The sequence below is a fragment of the Lytechinus variegatus genome, chromosome 14, assembly GCF_018143015.1.
Source record: "Lytechinus variegatus isolate NC3 chromosome 14, Lvar_3.0, whole genome shotgun sequence".
Lineage (NCBI taxonomy): Eukaryota > Metazoa > Echinodermata > Echinoidea > Temnopleuroida > Toxopneustidae > Lytechinus > Lytechinus variegatus.
The window spans coordinates 24,551,842-24,571,870 of record NC_054753.1 but is presented as its reverse complement, the minus strand read 5'-3'; the positions used below and the strand labels follow the sequence as shown (position 1 = coordinate 24,571,870).

Genomic DNA, 20,029 nt, shown 5'->3' with positions numbered 1-20,029 from the left:
ACCAGAAAGTAACACTTCCATCTTTGTTAAACACCCCTTGGTTCTACAACTTATTGAATATTTGATTTTAAGGAGAAGAATAATAACCTGACATGAACATTATGTGGGTGGATTAGGCTTGCCTTCCTGTGGATTGTTCAATCCGTCCATGGAGTATTTGCCTTGGAAAAATAACAGTTTTCTTAATAAATCTTTTGAGACCTGGGAGCTCAGCTCACTTCTTTTCGAGCCGTCGTCTTTCGTGCAAACATTTTCTGAATTCAGATCAATTGAATTAGGTAGACCCAGTGTTTGCCATGGGATATGATTGGACCGGCAGATATGACATACATGTACATGTAATTAAATCTGATTTTATTTAGCTTGGGTGACTCGAAAGTCGCTTGTTTTTACGAGAGATAAAATGAGTGAAGCTATATAAAAATATATATGTGTATAAACGTAGGCCTACATGTAGGAAATCCTATTGCTTGGGTTTGCTACTTTGGTTGGTGTTTATTTAGTGTGTATGATATTTTTTTTCGAACAAATTCTAATAAAGGGTTGAAACTGATTAAGAATGTACAAAAATCTATACTTTAGCCAAAATAGTGAAAATTTGAAGCATGATCTTGTTTTTTTTTATTTGTCTATAGATTTTAAACTTAAAAGGATGAAAATAATCTGAGATTTTTAGTTCTTTTCATTTTTATTAAATGAGGAAGTGAAAAAAAAGGGAAGGTTGACAAGAACATTTAAACACCTGATGAAACATATGTTATGGGGGAAAATGGAAGATTTATTTTTCTTTGAAATGCAGACCACAGGATTTGAGGTGATAGACGCTTTAGCGTACATGGAAAGGAAACTCCAATATTCCCCAGGCATCGTGATAGACGACAAACGGAGGTGCTATTTTCTGTCCCTGCGGTCGGTGCAGAAATTACATCACTTCCCGCTTCTCGTGGTGCCATAACGTCTCGGGGAGTTGTTGCCTTCGTAACGCGGTTGTGGAATTGAGTTTTAGAAAATTACATGCCCTGTATTGTGGTCACTTACGAGCTCATTTGAAACCAGTGTTTCTTTTGTTACTTTTTGATTAGATTCAGATTCTTAGGAATTCACAATGTAGTTCTGAACAAAACATCCATATTTATTCAGCCATGCTCATATACATAGAAATTTAATTTTTCTGAATTTTCATTCTTCATTTTTTTAATTAACATACATGATTTCTTTCAAATTCATTTTATTATAATTATTATTATTATTTTTTTTTTTGGGGGGGGGGTTGGGTATCTGTAAATGACTTGTACATGTGTAGAATGTAGTCCAACAGATTTCTATATGATTTTTGCATTCAAATATACACATACATGTAGTCTGCAACTGTGCATGTTACACCTACATGTACACGTACATACTTTTGTTTCAAGACAGTAAAACAGACATCAGAATATTCTTTTGATGATGAAATTTCTATCAATTTTGTCATAATACATGTCAGATTTTATTTCAGAAATATGCAGACCAATTTATATGACACAATGAATATACATGTAAGGGTATAATTGATAAATGAATGAGTTACATGTACATGTAGGAAGAAAACAAAAGGTTTATTCATTGAATCAATGGTGGAATTAAATGCAGATTGGATATCTGGCAATATTAAGGGGGGGAGGGGATAGGGCTAGACTCATACTTGTACATGTACCCCATGAAGCTTACAAGTTGTACTGAGAAAATGAAGGTCAGATGTCCATTATTATTACGCTATCTTCTACCGTCAATTAGAGCACCTTAATTAGGGAATAAATATCCTATAATTAATGAATCATTTTGAACTTGTGGTATTTAATTGAGGGCTTGATCAAGCCAGCTGTCCCGCAATTAAAACACAAATTAAAGACAGACACAATGGGCCTGATGTTAATGAGAAACTATGAAACTCGTCATTGACATTGTAAATGTATGGAGGAATCAGGAGGATAATTGTCATTCAAGTATGTACATGTAGGCCTATGTACATAATTATTACATGTACTGTATCTACGTGTGGTAATTCGTGTAGGCCTTTCTACATGAGCTATAATGTAGGACAATGTGTAGGCTTCGCATGCAGTTGACCTGCATGTTGTCCAGTCTCCTGTCTCTGTACAGGTTTGTTTTTTGAAATAAAGACGAAATGGACATACTGTTATGAAAACATCAAAACGTACTTTAATCAATCACGATACTTGTCAGCCTTAATGTATTTTGCCTTGAAGTGCTATTCCTACATGTACATGGGTACCCATATATTAGTTTACAATACAACCGTATGACCATTAAAGAAACAGCTCCCTAGATTGGCAACAGGTTATGAGATCATCCTTGCATATGTTTTCTCTCTCCTTCAAAACTTGTACCAGGGACATATTTTTCCAGCTGTCTTCAGCACTAGATAATATTGCATAATAGTGCTAATCATTTAATATCCGTTCGACTTGCAATGATATATGACCAAGCGCTTTTGTTTCTTCGCCGTCTCTGGCCCGACTGCACCTACATGTACATACAATTCTCATATTCAGAGTATTATTATCCAAATGTGTTGAAGTATATTCTTGTCCAGCATATTAAAAAGGGAATTTCAGAATGTTTTAGGAAGAAGCAACAAAAGAAAGCTCATGACCAGATTATACAAGTATATAGTTTGTGCAATATAAAAACTTAATGTATTAGTAAAGACCCTTATCAATGACCTTTATGCATGTAATTTGCCTTCATGTACATGTAATTATGGAATTATGGAAATTTTGTGCCCTTGCAAAGAGGGAGAGATGCAAGATGTACATTGTACATAGGGTAGTCTGTGCACTATGTGTGCAGTCATTTACATAATTGAACAGTGCAACTTCCATATCAATCTTTTCATAAAAATTCCAGTAACCTTCAAATACTCAAAGGTACACAGCTGGTGTTCTCAGATTTCATTATCAACCAAAGAATTTTCAATATTTTGTTCCTTTGTGTTAGAGCCTTGAACGTCTGAAAGAAAGAAAATCATTTGAAGCTCACTAGACCATATTTTTCAGATACCTTTTTAATTGTTAGCTTGAGTGCAAGCTAATGTTCATGTAGGCCAACTTGCAAAACGAAAATATGAAAATAGAATCAGATCTAATTTATCTGATGTTTGGTGTGTTACAATTCAAGTTGAGTGTATCTGGTAAAAGTAATTCTCAAATCCTGGATTTACTGCAATAAAAAAAAGATATTTTGTCAAAATTCCTTTCCCAGCAAATAACTTTCCTTGATAATTGCAACAGAATTTGCTCCACACATTTTATAGACTGCTAACTAAATTGCCTTCTTGTGTGGCAGAGGTTTTGCATACATGTAGGACTGAACATAACATTGTTGATAGCCTTTCTCTTGTGACAAAAAATGCTAATCAAAATTGGTGAGCAAAAGTGATTTCCTGTCTGTAAAAATACATTTGAAACGTATGCATTTAATTGTAATACTATTCTACTTTGAGTATACACATGAGTATCCTTTAGTCAATGGTCCGTCATTTTAATGATGTTTTTTATTCTCCATTGATACATCTTTATATTAAATGTTCATTCCGCATTGTAATATTGATGGTTTTAGAGACACCCCCACAGCTCCCATTTTCCAAGGTTCACATTACGTCAAATACGTAATATTCTGGATTAATGAATACAGCCATTTGGCATTTACATGTTTGGCTACACACATTGCAGATATACATGAAGCGAGGTTATTAGATTCAAAATTAATTGTCTGGACCAATACATGTATGTACCTACCTCTCCACTTTGTTAGATGAATTTCCTTTTCACCATTTTAAGCAGTTGACTGGCTAGATTTTTGAACTTGATGGAAAATGGGTACGAGACTGATAAAGTATTAGCAATAGAAAAGCTGCCTGTTAGATTTAAGTTCATGAATATACATGTATGTAAACTTTGGTGGGTTTAAAAAAAAAATCTTCTTTGCTTTCTGGCTTTGTATACTCCACGTTTGGTTCAAAATTCATTTATATACATGTATATCTGCAATGTGGTTGAGATTGTAGGCCTATATTTTTAATGGTTTGATTTTATAATGTCTGTTGTATGTATCATTCGTCAGTAGCTTGTGATTGAAAATATGTGTAACCTCACCTGGCAACATGCCAAGCAATTCAACCTTTATCTCGGTTTGCAATGAGTTCTCTGTGACATGTCAAAGAGGCGGAACATTAGGAATAATGATCTGTTTTCTGTATTTAATATTTTGTGATTTCAGGAGAAGCCATTTTAGTCATAGGGAAAATACAATTCCTCAAAACAGTGTTTCAATAGAACACTGCAATATAAAGCTTAGTAATTGATTGTTGAACTGATTTCTATGATGGATTGCATTATTATTATTGTGTATCAATAAACCAGTTCGTAGTTCCTTTCTGTGCATGATCGAAAGAGGAAGGTCATTTGTACTAAAGTGACATGGTGGTTTAAAATCTAATGAGATAAGCGCCAACTTTGATGTCTTGATTATTCATGTATTCTTTTGAATGTTGGTTTTTATTAACATCCACAAAAAACAATGCGTCCACGAACGACTGGTATTTCAGTTTGCCAAGTACATTGTGCAACATGCTATGATATGCATTTAAAGTAGAAATGCAACAAATACCTTCATAAAGCGTTCATTGGTGTGCTATTCTAGTCACCTGGTCTATTCAATTTTTTCATCCTGCTATGTAAGGCAAGCTTACGTAATATCTTGCTTTGAAATCTGCCTGTCATAATGAAAGAAATGAAAGGTCATTTGACCAAATTGTCCATGAAGTAACTGGTCTATTGTAAAACCAGCCCAGTTTGCATAATAGTTGGTTATGCCAGGGCTTATGCACATGTAATCTATTCTTTTGTTGAAATATACATGTATGTTATTAAATGGAATGTTACCCCCTTACATGAACATACATGACCCTACTCTTAAAGGTCAAGTCCACCTCAGAAAAATGTTGATTTGAATCAATAGAAAAAAATCAGACAAGCACAATGCTGAAAATTTCGTCAAAATCTGATGTAAGATAAGAAAGTTATGATATTTCAAAGTTTCGTTTATTTTTAACAAAATAGTTATATGAAAGAGCCAGTTACATCCAAATGAGAGAGTCGATGATGTCACTCACTCACTATTTCTTTTGTTTTTTATTGTTTGAATTATACAATATTTCAATTTTTATGAATTTGATGATTAGGACCTCCTTGCCGGAAGCACAAAATGTTAAAATAATGGAATTTCATGTGTTCAGGGAGGAATGAAACTTCATTTCAAACGACAATGACAAGAAAATCAAAATATTTCATATTTCATACAACAAAATGCAAAAGAATTAGTAAGTGATGTCATCAGTTCCCTCATTTGCATACCGACCGAGATGTGCATATATTTGTGAAATGAAGCGAAACTTTAAAATGTCATAACTTTCTTATTTTACAACCGATATTGATGAAATTTTCAGTGTTATGCTTGTTGAATTTTTCTCTTTTTATTCAAATCAAGTTATTGTTGGGGACTTGTCCTTTAAATAATTCCTTGTTTATGAGCAAAATGAGAGAGCTACAACTATAACAACAAAAAATGGAGTGTTGCTTGAAAAGCGCCCATCAGACTGTCTTTACATGCTAGATGAAATACTGGATTTGAAAACTATTCATGTAGTTGAAGCAGCCTGCACTCCAGAAAATTAGAAAGAAGAAGTAAAATATACTAACAAGGGAGGTTAGGAGATAAAAAGAGATAAAAGGATTTAAACAAAGCTGTTATCCTGTTTAATATCTTGTGACTGTTGTTAAACGAGGATGGTCCAAAGTCTACATTTGCACACAGAGGTCTGTGAAAAACATTAGCCCAATTTAGACTTTGGAACAAGATAAAAACAGAGTGTGTTTGCTTTTGTAGTTCCTTAACTATTTCTAGATTTTTCTTTTTTTTTATGTATATTGTTCCTTGAAGCGTGTACCCACTCTTCTGCAGCTTTTATTTGTAATCCCTTATGTCTACAAAGGGAGTGAAAAGGGACTTGATCAGTGTAGCAGTCTCGGAACAGATGAAAAAAAAAGAAGAAAAAACAGTAGAAAAAAGTGTGGGAGGGGAGGAAAGGAAATAGAGAGAAATGTGGTAAAATAGGTGGTTTCAGACCGCCTCGAAGTTCGCCAGTTCCAGGTATTCTCTGATCGGGAAATTTACCCCGATCAGAAAATACCAGGTATTTTGGTAATGTGAAAGCAAACTACGCGTAATATCCCCGAAAGAAAATACCCGCTAAATAGTAGGTACTTGGCAAAATTACGAGAACTTTCGTGGGGATTTTTCCAAGGTCGCAGGTATTTTGGTGATGTGAAAGCAAATTACGGGAACTTTTATCCCAGCGTGTCGTTGGGCGCGGCGGCGTGGGTGGCTGCTGGGCTAGTGATTTTGAATCTCCCGCCTTGCCTGCTAATCAGACCACACTGCGCATGCTCGTAACTTCGGGAACTTATCCCGAAGGATGTGTTTCGGGGCGGTGTGAATGCAGGAATAATTAACGGGTATTTTTTGGCCTTAAAAAGTTCTCGTAATTTAACGGGGATTCTTGTGATCGAGGCGGTTTGAAACCACCTAATGAGAAAGAGAGAGAGGTAGAGAGAAAAATATATCCAGGGGTCTGTGTGAATTGATGATGCAATAGTAGTATTTGCTTTTGCTTCAGTATACAAATCCTATCAAGTAAATTTCAGGTACAGGTATGCTTGTTTTATGTTTGACCATTAGGCTTTCTTTCTGATTAAATGAACTGTGTTCCGAATCGATTTTCTGTAATTTTTCACCTGAAATTGTCTTTTCGGTTTCCGCTGGCCATTCCCATGATTGCATACATGTAAGATACTCTACATTTGTATGTACATGTATGATGAAATAAATCAGGGGATGGTTTTTTGTAACCAACCTACTTGTACTACAGGATGCAATTCACTCCAATTACATGTAGTTATCCTTTCCATCACCATCATCATCATCATCAACCCTGTTATCATTTTCATCGTCATAATAGTTTATTCATCATGATCATCACCACAGTCGTGTCGTGTTCATGCTTGCTGTGATTGTCTAATTAATGGAGCGTCAAGGCAAAACCAGAGATGAATTTCTCCAGGCCTTCAAACCACATTCTTTTACTCTCCATTCCTTTCTTATCTGCAATCATTTCCACTCTTTTTCCCCATCTTCATCATCATTTCATCTCAAGGCCTCACTGTTTACTTCTCTCGCTGTTCCACAGCCTCCTCATTGCTTAGCAACAGTTGATTTCAATCCCCGCAGCTGAAGTCTTCCAAGCCGCTTCTCTGATTTGTGAAAAAGCAGAAAAATCAACGAGGGAGATGAGAAACAAGAGAAGACAGAGAGGGAGGGATGAGAAGAGAGACGAAGAGAGGGATAGAGAGAGGAGATAGGAAGAGAGAACATGAGCAAAAGAAAGAGAGAGGGGACAAAAAGCATCCTTGCCTGGATCTCATCTCCAGGCAAATGAGACGCGATGCTGTGTTTCTCAGTCTTCTGCGCGAAAATACCAGAGGTCATATCAAATGAGTGTCCTTCCTTCATGCCTTGATTAGAGAAAAAAAAACCAGCAAATACTAGAGAGCAGGAATAAACCTCGCCAGATGAGATTGCTGACATGGAAATGAAGGCTGGGATGTAAAAATCTCAAAAGGAAAAAAAAAAGAGAAAAAAGTAGAGATCAGTCCATATGGATTCCCTTATCAAACAGGTTTTTTGTTGCTTTCCTTGTATCTCTGTCTGTGGATTGCTTGATTCGTCGACAGGCGCCCAAGGCTTAATTTGCATCGCCTATCTCTGTGTTTGTATTTGCGTTCCTGCTGTAGGAAGCTTATGCACTGGCATGATTGTCCTCCCCAAAATGAGGACGCCCTGCCTAGAGGAGAGTATGGGCCGCCTGTCAGAGAAAATACATTACCACAGCAGGGAATTCAAATTTCATGACAATTTTACCAAGTCTTGTAGATTTCTGATATATATTAATTTTCTTAATTGTATAGTGACGTAGTCATAAAACTGTAGACATATTGAAATCGAAAATGATTGTTCTCATGACCTGCATTTATATCATGTTGCGATGATTATGTTTTATCATCACCCATACTTATAAAACAAGACTACATACTGTTAAAATAATGAGCATTCGCAATTATTTTCACAAAATCAAACATTAACTTTGTTTGAATTCCCTACGATAGGTGGTCGTTCCTGCGTCACTCTTTCTTTGAAATTTACATTACACAATAAATTGCCATACCAGAGAGAAAAAAAATGCATGGGGGCTCGCCCAGCTCAGGGAATTATGCCCCCTGAAATGCTCCTAAGAGCCTTGGAAATGCACCAAAAAAGTAGCCCCCCCCCCATCAAAAAAATTATAATAAAAAATAATACCCATTCACTGCATTGTAAGCTTAGCCAATAATTGCAAATTATTAAAGGTCAAGTGGACCTCCGAAAAATGTTGATTTGAATCAATAGAGAAAAATCAGACAAGCACAATGCTGAAAATTTCATCAAAATCGGATGTAAAATAAGAAAGTTAGGACATTTCAAAGTTTCGCTTATTTTCAACAAAATAGTTATATGAACGAGCCAGTTACATCCAAATGAGAGAGTTGATGATGTCACCCACTCACTATTTCTTTTGTTTTTTATTGTTTGAATTATACAATATTTCAATTTTTACGAATTTGACAGTTAGGACCTCCTTGCCTGAAGCACAAAATGTTAGAATTATGGAATTCCACATGTTCAGGGAGGAATGAAACTTCATTTCACATGACAATGACGAGAAAATTAAAATATTTCTAATAATAATTATTTAAAAAAACATGTGCAATATGTTCTGAAATTACGACGTACATGTAAACATTGGTGATTCATATTCATATGGTTAAAGGACAAGTCCACCCCAACAAAAACTTGATTTGAATAAAGAGAGAAAAATTCAACAAGCATAACACTGAAAATTTCATCAAAATCGGATGTAAAGTAAGAAAGTTATGGCATTTTAAAGTTTTGCTTATTTTCAACAAAATAGTTATATGAACGAGCCAGTTACATCCAAATGAGAGAGTTGATGACATCACTTTGAAATGTCATAACTTTTTTAGTTTGCATCCGATTTTGATGAAATTTTCAGCATTGTGCTTTTCTGATTTTTCTCTATTGATTCAAATCAACATTTTTCTGAGGTGGACTTGACCTTTAACGGCCACATACCTCTCCATAATCGTTTTCTTATTTCAATACTGAAAAAAAAAGATTCACTGATTGGGCTCTGTAATATAGGTTCATTGTTGTTTCAAAGAAGTTAATTCAAATTTTAAACCTATATGTACATATTATACAATACATGTAGGCAAAACCAGGCATTCACTCAATCTTGAGATTTCAGTCCGATTGGCCCTCTTCGCGATTAATCTCGAGAGTCAAGAAACCCTGTCTCCCCCATCGCAAGAAGAGCGATTCCTGCTCAAGCGAGGCATCGATGCATTATGGTCTGACGCTGTGAAAAAATAATCCCGTGTGCATCTGCACCTGCAAATTAAAGGCATAATTAGTAAAATAATGCGAGATTAATCCTACGAACTAGCGCAATAATTGCGTCTCCATTACAAATAATCTCGAGATCGGGATAATTTGCAGGATCAGAAATAGCGCGCTTATTTGAAAACTCGGGCTGGTGCAGACTGCCCTACTGACTGTACAGTTATTGTACATGTACAGTTCAGTCATGTAATAAAAGTCTAATCCTTGGAGTTCCAATTAGGAACCTTATCTTGTACTTAAACATAACATCATGTGTGAGTTTACAAGGCCCCCAGAGAAAATACAATGATGCAACCATTTGTTATCTTTCTTATTACAGCTTAGGGAAGATAGAAAGAATTGTCCTGGATTGAACAAACTTTTTGGTGTTGTTTCATTGGGCTGAATTGAAGATTTGCCAAATAAAAAAAATGGGGGGGGGGGGAATGCAAAGAATTTATAAGTTCAGTATTGCCATGTATTGTTTTTGAGTGAAAATCATAATTTAACAAGATTATTAAGGCTGTACATGTTGATCGTTGTGCATCATTCCATTGTGCTCATATAAGCGAAGACCTTGCCCTTTTACCTTCATATATTCTGTGTGACTCTATTGCCTGTCATACATGTACATAAAACTACCACAGCATTCCTATCATGTGTAAGTTTCAGTTTCTTGTTTTGAATGTCCTTATTTGGGATTTGTGTGCCTCATTTCCTCAAAGTAACAAGCACAGTAGATGTGTTGCAACTTTGTTCTTGAATACATGTACATCAAAATAAAGTAGTGCTTCAGATACATGTATCTAATATGAATACCAGTAGTAATTGTATGCTACATGTACAGTGCATAATACTGTACTGATTATTGTTCTCTGATCAGAATTTGGATTAATAACAAAACAGTTTAATTGATATATTATTTAAAACCTTGCTGCATTTAGGCCTATAGATTGAGTTTTTCAAACCAGATCAAATGTAGTCATCCATTATTTCTTTGTTGAGAAACAGGGGAGATAATAAGGTGAAATAAAGGTAAAACTATATTAGTACAGTACACATGATATTCACCTTTCACCAAGGGGAAAAAGCATGAAAAAGCTTTAATGATCCAAAGAACAAAACAGATAACAATGCAGACAGTGAAGCTATGTTATCTTAGCAGTCACATGACTATTATGTCGTGACATGAAGGTTTACACGTTCCCAAAACATAAACTACATGTGTGGAACCTTTGTGCATAAAAGGTAAACAAGACTTTAAACTTGCTGTTGAACTTGGTACAATAAAGGAGTAGTCAGAGAATATGATAAAGTAGGATCAGTAAACTTAAAAGCGGCCCTTGCACCTGCAGGTGAGGCGGAGTTTGTGTGTATTTTTGGATATAATGATCGTGATGATGATAAGAATATATAATGTACATAAAGAGGTTAGGCTGTCAGTTATACAATGTGAATGAAGCACGTTTCTTTATGACTCAGCCGTTGTTTTTCACCCACCTCCTGGGCCCTGTGACTTACAGCTCAGCGATCGTTGCAAGGCTTGTTTTTACGATCGATCTTGCACTGTAATCAATGGAGCTGGTTGTAGATATCCGATCCATGATCAATCATCGAGCTTCGTGTCACAGTGCACTGGTTGTCTTGCTTTAATGAACATTGAGTAGTTTCTATAGCACTGACCTAGATTTGAGAAGGAGATACCGGTAGATAATAAAATTGCAATGAATAAAAAAAAACAGCAGTGAGCGAGGGAGCTGGGGTTTGGGTTTGGGATGAGACAAGGGGTTCACTTAAATCAGGTTCCACGTCATCAACATGGGGTGAGGTTTTGTTTAATCAGTACATGTTTTCCCACTGAACTACGGTGTGGAGCTGTTGCTGCATAGGATGATGCATGTTCTAATCCATAGACTATACACATACATCATGCCAAAATATGATCTGCTTGCACCTGATGTCAAGTACCTTGATAATTCGTAAATTCCATGTACATGTACATGAGGCATGTTTTTTTTAAAAATAGAATCATGGTCATACATGTATTTGTATGAATATACATACTATATGATCGAATTATATTAGAACTGTTATTGTTAATAGGATACATGTATGTCTGTCATGAATTCTTAGAATTGCATAGGGGAAATACTGATAATAGTTACATTGGACTCGCATTCTTTCATGAAACAAAAAAAAATGACATACACTGTAGGCCTTTATTGTGGGAAGACATTATGTAGACCTACATGTACATGTATGTACTGTAGTACATTTTATTATTATTATTATTATTTTGATTCATGTGTTTTTCTCTGTAGTTCAACACACAGGACCTATTTAATGAGGTTTAGTGAAATGATCCCAGATTAGCATGTTCTTCATTACTGTATTGAAGGTTGGGGATGATATAAAGCAATAACTCTTTGCACGTTGAATTAATTTAGGGGGAATAATAATGACAATTGTTTCCATGTTATTTTCTTTGATTCAAGATTTTCATATTGCACCATTGATACTTATTATTATATAGATGTTATCCAAGAACTATTGCCTTTTATTAGCTTACCTAATTTGAAGATAGGGGAGAAAACTAATTATTACGATTGTTGAATTTAATTGTACGAATGTACAAGACTGCAACATCAGTGCGCAGAGGGTTAAATATATTTCATAAAGAAAGTGTGGAATGTATCTTTGTACAGTTTGTATTGAGTTTATACTCTACATGTACACTGTAAAAACTGTGGTGTTAAAACTGACACCAATTGGTGTTAATAGAGGACCACACCCTGAGGTGTTAAAATTACACCCTAGAGATTAAACGTAACACCAAAGAGTGTAAATGTAACAACAAAAGGTGTTGTAATAACACCTATAGGTGTAAAACTAACACCACCAATTTAACACCAGTGTAAAATAACTGGTGTAATCCTCTATGTACACCGGTAAACACCACAATTTTTGCTGTGTAGGCCTACCTCATCATTTAGTTTCAAATTAGAACAGCATTTATATTTAATTGTTTGTTTCCTGTGAAATCAGCACTTATGCTTTCTGTAGAAAGTACCCCAAAAGAATGAGTGAGTGAGGCCTATTTCAATTAGTATCATATGTTTCTCCTCCTTGCCTCTGTTTAATAGTTTTGTCTATTTAATGCCTTTTGATCTCTTTAAAGCTGTTAAGGATGCTATATGATGAAATATGCTATGAATACGAACCCCTCTGAAAAGAGGTTTGTGGAGTATATCTGTTTAGGATGTAGTATTTGATTGATTACTCTTGAATTTAACCCAACTTATGGGCCTGACTGTTCACTCACTGTCTTACGATTTATTCGAGGTTGAGTTGATGATACACTCATAACAAGAATTTTAGTCTACATTTCTGTGGAATGGAAGTTTCCACTTCCTTGTCAAAATCTTTTGTACAAGCGTGAGCCAACTTCTTGTAATAGATGAAAAGACATTTCGCGTGAGGGATGGAACTTCAGCAATTTGATTTAACCCTGCATGCCCATGTAATGATGTAAATTCCTTTTAAGTCTTTCTGTCACTCAGTGGCCCGTCCATCCCAAACCAGTGCAATAGAGCAATAATTACAGAACGGGAGCCTTTGGCCTATTCGGGTACTCTCCCTGCATCCAAATTTGATCAGCGCAATTTAACCGGAAACCTGTCCGCCGTAAAGGTTCATTAGAGGAACTTTGCTTTGACCTGCAAAGCCCAGGCAATTACTGCTTCGCATAGCCCCGTCCGTGGTCCTCAACTTGCTAACCTATCGCTTGGATCATTACTAGAGTTAAATTGTTTGACGAGTCAATATGAATAGGCCTTGGGTTTTTGTAGCGGTCACAAGTTAATTTCAAGTAATGGGAGTACATGTACTGTATGCATTATCCAGGTACTTCTTGTTATCGTGCAGGTCGTAGCTGAAAGATACTCAGCTACATAGATTATTATCAGGTATTTCTGGCCGCCGAAATTGCGCTCCAATGCGGCTGCATTTAATTTAGTAGGACATTGTTTCACCACTCTCTCTCCACTTTAAACACCTACGCTTTCTCTTTACGGCGTTGCAGCGCCAGGGATTTCAATTGCAGCTCAATAATGCACAGTCAATTTATTCGACAGTATGAGGTAATTGCAGAGCGTGCATTATTAACGAGGATAGATGGAATAGATTGTGAAACAGAAGGGCGATATGCGTTGGTTTGATGAGAGTGAGAGAAATTAAAAATGTGGGGGAAAGAGCAAGTTGGAAAGAAGAAGAGAGAGGGAAAGAAAGCTTGAGAGGTCAGTGAGAGAGGCAGAGATTTTTTTTTAAATCATAAGGTAACAAGAAATTGTAGGACTCCCAAATCAATTCAAGGTAAAAAAAGATAATACAGAAATTAATGCATGCAAGTTTACCTCATGATTACAGAACTACATACATGTAGGTCTACTATACATAATTATATTTTTTTTATTTGTTTACGAAACGACATGATGCACATATTGGTTGTTTTCCAACTTCACGATGTCACTGATATCAGCCTCTGACAAAAGTTTGCCTTTCGTGAAGGTCACTTTGTAATTTCTGGATCTAATTTGTTCAACTGTAGTCTGCAGTCGTGCACTGGCTCACCAACAGCATTAGGACGTTAAGTATGAGGTCTCGCGTATACACATTGACAGCTTTTTTTAGCTGGCTATGTTGTATTTACCCTGGCTTGCGATTAACTTATTAGCCAGCCATTTTGTTTTCTTGACACGGTGACGTGACGTTCAACACGAGATGCCATTATCCGGTTACAACTAATTAAGGTGGAGCCCTGCGTGTAACCTTTGCGGTACGACTGCTTGTAGTAGTGTAGAGGTCCAAACACAATGTTTTGGCTCTGTGAAAGGAGAGCGGAGTTTATACCAAAACGGCTTTTCCAAGATGGTCCCAGCACACAGCTAACTTGGAAGATGTGGAAGGTAGAAGGGTGTGGATTCTGAGATGGTCCCTTAGTAAATACACAGCTCTGGAGGCCAGGTTGCATGCCAAGTGTTGTGATAAGCGTCACCTGACCTTTCCAATGCAAGAACATACATACACCCACACATAAAAACATGGGAAAGACAAGCGTGTGATGGAGAGAAAGAAAGAGAGGGAGAGAGAGAGGGGGATAGACAAACTACAAGAGAGAGTTGGAAGGAAGAACAGAGGAGCAACAGAGAGAGAAGGGAGAGAAACTAGATTGCATGTTCACTGAGAACAAGACAGTGTACACAATCAGACATAAATATTAAATCACTTGCCTCATCAATATGGAAGGGAGCTTTCATGGGCATATTAAAGTGCGTGGATGTAGGCCTGATCGTCAAAAGCACTAGAGAGAGAGAGAAAAAAAAACAATTGTTATTATGATGAGGATTTAAGTGGAGTGAGCCCGGATTTTGTAGGTTACATATTTTGATACCTGTAAAAGGGAAATTGGTTTGGAAGTGTGCAGAAATGTTGTCCTTGATTTATGTTACCATTGACAGAGGTATACATGTATCTCCTTGATATTAACTGCTTGATACAATCGTTATGTATGTTAATTCCCTTACTGCTAAATAGTATGATGCAAGCCAGTAGAAACTAGATGGTACAGAGTCGTACCTGAGACATCAATTCCCAATCTACCAATATTCAGATTTCATGATACATGTAGGTTCTTTCCATTGATAAATTTGGAAGATATCGTTAGATTTGAGCTGAAAAAATCATTTGTATCAGAAATCCAAGCTATTGAATCAAGGTATTTTGCATAAAGACTGGAAACGCCTTTGCAATGAAAATGTATGAGCTTGCGTTGCTACCCACGGCAGAACATGATAGCAACAAACATCTCAATGAGGAAAGCGTGAAGGTGAAGTGGGAAGAATGAGGTACAGAAAGCGGGTGTGGCAGTGAGAGAAAACGAGATGGATAAGAGATGGAAGATTTGATTGAGGATTTTACGGGAAGGAATTTTTCGTCCTAGATAGTTTAGTCATGATGAAACCTCCTAAAGTCTAAAATCAGACATCAATGGATGAAGACAGCTATGTTATATCATAGTACTGTGCAGAAACGCATCACAATATAAACTAATTAGACCAGACCTCAGCCTCTCAAGGCACGAGTCCATGCATGGGGAAAGAAGATGTATTTTCTTATTTTGCAATGAAAGCACATAGAATAGATGAATCTGGCCGTCTGGAGGGGGTTTTAGATTGCTTGGATGAGAACTGGTTATTAGACGGAATGGCATTAGACGTAATGAAAGTAGACCATGTGGCGAGTAGACGAACTGATGATACACCGAATGGTAGTAGACGAGTTGGCAATGTCACGAATTGGCATTAGACGAATTGGAAATAAACCTTTCAGTCAGCCTTCAAGTAAAATACTGTAAATGTAATGGCAGGAGTAGCAAGGCTTGTCTTGCGCTTTTCCTGGCCTTCCTGCCTTTTCTCCCACGTGCTACTCACACATGTTATCTCTTATATCACCCTTTCTTCCAGACAAGGTCTCATCTTTTGACCTTATTAATTTTTTTCTCACTGTGTGTTTTCTTCTGGATATTTTTCATACTTAGTAATGGTACACTACCTGTTTTCTTGACTGTCTAGCTGCATGTATTTTGTATGCTTTTATGAACACCACCTTCCCTCTTCTCTCGCTCTCTCACTCTCCATCCTTCTCTCGGTTTCTATCCTTTCCATACTGGATGAGTAATCATTTTTATTTCTGTTTACACTTGTGTCATTTTGAGGGGGAAAAATCAATTTCTATTGTTGATGGAACACAAAAGAGACCAGACAAAGGCCATGTGGCGTAATAAAATTCAAGGATTTTTCAAGCATTTTTATTTTTTCTCGTTTTCTGATTTGCTGAAAAAAGAGAAGCCTAGATCTATCACTTTTACCATTGTTGTCCTTGGTTGTTTTATCAGTTATTTTGTATTTTATTATGTGTTATCTATTATGCTAGGCATGACTTGGGAAAAATGGTTGTTCTTAGGGGCGCCCACTCATGGAAAGTGGTTCCCAGGGGCCACATGTCTGTAAGGGCAGGGTGTGTAGTTATGATGCAATGGAATTCGTCAACCCTGTGAAATACCTAGAATTCTTGTCTGTATACATACTGTAGAAGTTTCTTGATGCTCAATTTATTTGAGAGTCTAAAAAAAGGAAGGAAAAAAAAAACGATGATCGATTGTAAAGAGATGACAACAGATAAAATTGTAAACCCTAGAAATCTTGCTTTTCTGTTCAAGGAGTGAAGTACCCGTGTCGTAATACAAACAATCAATACACAGTCATGCGCAACGCAGAGTCTCTGTCCAATCTGGTACAAAAAAGATGCATCAATCGTAGATATTATGCATCTTTGGCATGGTTATGCCGTATGAGATGTAATATGATTGTAAAATAATGAGTATTAAAAAGGATAATGTAATTTTAGAACTCCCTTACTTACATACATGTACAACAGATTATGTGTTGTCACAACAGATTCTCCATAAATAATTAAAATTTATGTATTTGGTACTTTTTAAAATTGATTACCCTGTGAAGAATATACATGCACCAGGGTGGTTGTTTCATAAAGCTTATCTTAGGTTACGAGTGACTTTATGAACAATTGGATTGGTAATCTTTTGTAGGTGCTAAATCAACATCAATTAAGATCTTGGTTTGTATCTTTTACGTTTGTAAAAGTTGCTTGTAACTGAGGAACGGCTTTATGAGACAACCCATCAGGTGGAGACATCTGCTTTAATGCTGCATCCTACAAAATCTTGTATCCTGCTACATTTTATGAAAATGTATAATCTCTGTAATTATTCATAAGTATTGTTAATATTGTAATGTTATTGTTATCTTCCTGCAGATATGGTCGCGTTGAAAGCGTAAAATTGACGGGGAAGCGTGTGGCAGACGGGACCCAGTCGGCTTACGTGGATTTTGTGGATATAAACAGCGCCACCAAGGCGCACGACGCGCTGATCAAGATCGGAGAACGTGACTTGCGGATAGAGTATAACAACCCAGACAATTCAGATGACGCTCTCATCAGCGAGAGAGGTCATGGCGAATATGATGTCATTCACGGGAGGCACTCGCGCTACGACTCGCGAAGAGATGGGTAAGATAACCCCCCCCTCGCCATTAGCAAATTTCACCTTGAGTATTCACAAACAAGCTCTTATGCACGTAGGCCAAACATTACCTTACCTCATTAACACCATGGATTAGGTCTATACTCATAGATCTTTGAAACAAAGATGATAATTACATAATGATCGTACCAACATGTTGCACCAAATGCACCTCATTTGGTTTTCAAGGCACAGTGAAAACGGAATAATTCAAAATTTCAATCACTTTGATGTTTTCTTTGAACATACAATAAATTTGAATGCCAATATCATGGAAACATAATTCACTTTCAAATGACTATTTTGTCCAATGTAAATGTACAGATCTTCACAGTGCATTTGTGAATACTCAAAGGCTGAACCTTGAACCCTTAACAAATCCATCTAAATTGAGATGATTGTGTGTTTTCTCTTTGTTTGTTTGTTTTTGTGTTTGTCTATTTGCCTCCACCACAGGATCAGTTCCGACCAGCCGCCTGTTTTCCGCACCCACCCCGCCCTTGGTTTTATAATGGATTATACATTGGACATATACCACACAGGATCTGTACAGCACTTGTGGATTATTATTGAACAATTTTTGTTTTAATTTAATGTTTGTTTTTTGTTATATGTTATTTTGTTGTTTGTTCAGATGTGTTCATGTTTATGTTGAAACCTGATGGAGAAAGTGCCAGTATTGTTCTTTTTAAAATGCTCACCGATGTTCTGTGAAGTATAGAATGCAAACTCCCCCACCCCCCAAAAGAAAATAGAATAAAATGAAAACAAATGAAACTTAAACATTGAAGCCTAAAAGATTCCAATATTTCATGGAATGATCAGTTTCTCGTGGATGTCATTTTCTAACGGCAGGACTTTTTTAAAATATGAAATTTTTGATGAATAATCACATTTTCCATGAAGTTGGGCAACCAGTTGCAATGCTTTGCAACCGTTGTGCACTCATGGTGAATTATTGGAGCATGAAAATATGACAATGGTCCTATCTCTTTTTGTAATTTTCACTTTAGTGTATTTGAGTACGTTCTGTAAAAAATTGCCTTATCATGGTACTGGCCTGAATTAAACAAAAATTTATCTTCCCATTCATTCCTGCTCATAATCTTGAACAGTAAATTGAAATGAACAAATCGTTTGTCGCTGTTGATCTGTGTCAACATAAGTGTTTGGAAGCAGAAAGGTAAATCCCCTTCTTGCTCCGAACATTAAATCTGTATTACACATTTCAAAGTAGTCGGCCTACTTGTAGTATCTAGCGATTGAAATATTATAAACAAATTAGGAGCTCAATCCAAGATTTCAGCTGGTTTTGGTATTAAAGCAATGAAAATCTATTCAGCTCTTGATCTGTAACATGGTGCACTGCATTTATACTGAGACTCGTTTTAATATAAATGCAAATTCGAGGATCATTTGCTCAAAATTCCTAGGTCTGTGGTAAATTGCCCCAACCTCAAAATCATCCATCCCGCTTCCCATATTCCAAACTGCTTTTTATACACGATGAGAAAAAAGACCAGAGATGCGGAGGAGACTCTCAAACTAATTATTATTCATAACAAGCAGCTCTTGTTTTTCATACAACCTTTGCTTGTAGTACCTACTTGTGGAAAAGGTCAATTTGTGGTGGTGATGCATTGTGGGTACAAGGTCATTTTCATCGCCCAGGCTCCTGGAAATTGCTTTCAGTGTTATGGTCAGTTGTAAATGGAGCTGGTCCGTTGCCCCTATGCATCATGGCTAATTCGATGGGGTCAGATTTATGTGTAGTCTTATCTGCAGAATCACTTTTTTGAGTTAAATATATTGTATTGAACTTTATTATGTGGAATCTGTATTTGAGATCTTGAAATTAATTCAGAACTTGTTAGCGATTGCTCCTTAGAGTTGGAAATATGGTTATGATCTCAACAAATGGAAAAATTATGATTGGAATCATGCCTTTTCCCTTACTTGATTTAAATACTTATTATTTATTTGATGTTCCGTCAATTATCTTATGGCCTGACTCCATTGAGAGATCTCTCAAAAAAATTCATTGACAAATATATTAAAGTGCAAGGTATTTTGTCATAATCATAGAAACATTCTTCTGCTACTAGGGTACAGGAATGTTTTGAATTTGATTCTTCTCAAGAAAAGTAGCTTTTTATTATCACATGCCCGCCCTCAGAATTCATGAGTTTTATGTAACTTCTTTTATTTTATAGTCATAGTATTCTCTCGCATGCCTGTGCATGAAGGCAA

At 36.3% G+C, this 20,029-nt stretch overlaps 1 protein-coding gene across 2 annotated transcripts in view; it reads left to right on the top strand.

Moving 5' to 3' along the window:
- The first annotated feature begins 17,473 nt into the window (after positions 1 to 17,473).
- The window catches only part of LOC121427237, a 62,777-nt gene continuing 60,221 nt past the window's right edge, over positions 17,474 to 20,029 (top strand). For both annotated transcript variants that reach the window (XM_041623542.1, XM_041623541.1), the window contains exon 1: positions 17,474 to 17,766. In XM_041623542.1, coding sequence (XP_041479476.1) covers positions 17,489 to 17,766 — 278 coding nt within the window. In that variant the 5' untranslated portion in view covers positions 17,474 to 17,488. The remainder of the gene's footprint in view (positions 17,767 to 20,029) is intronic.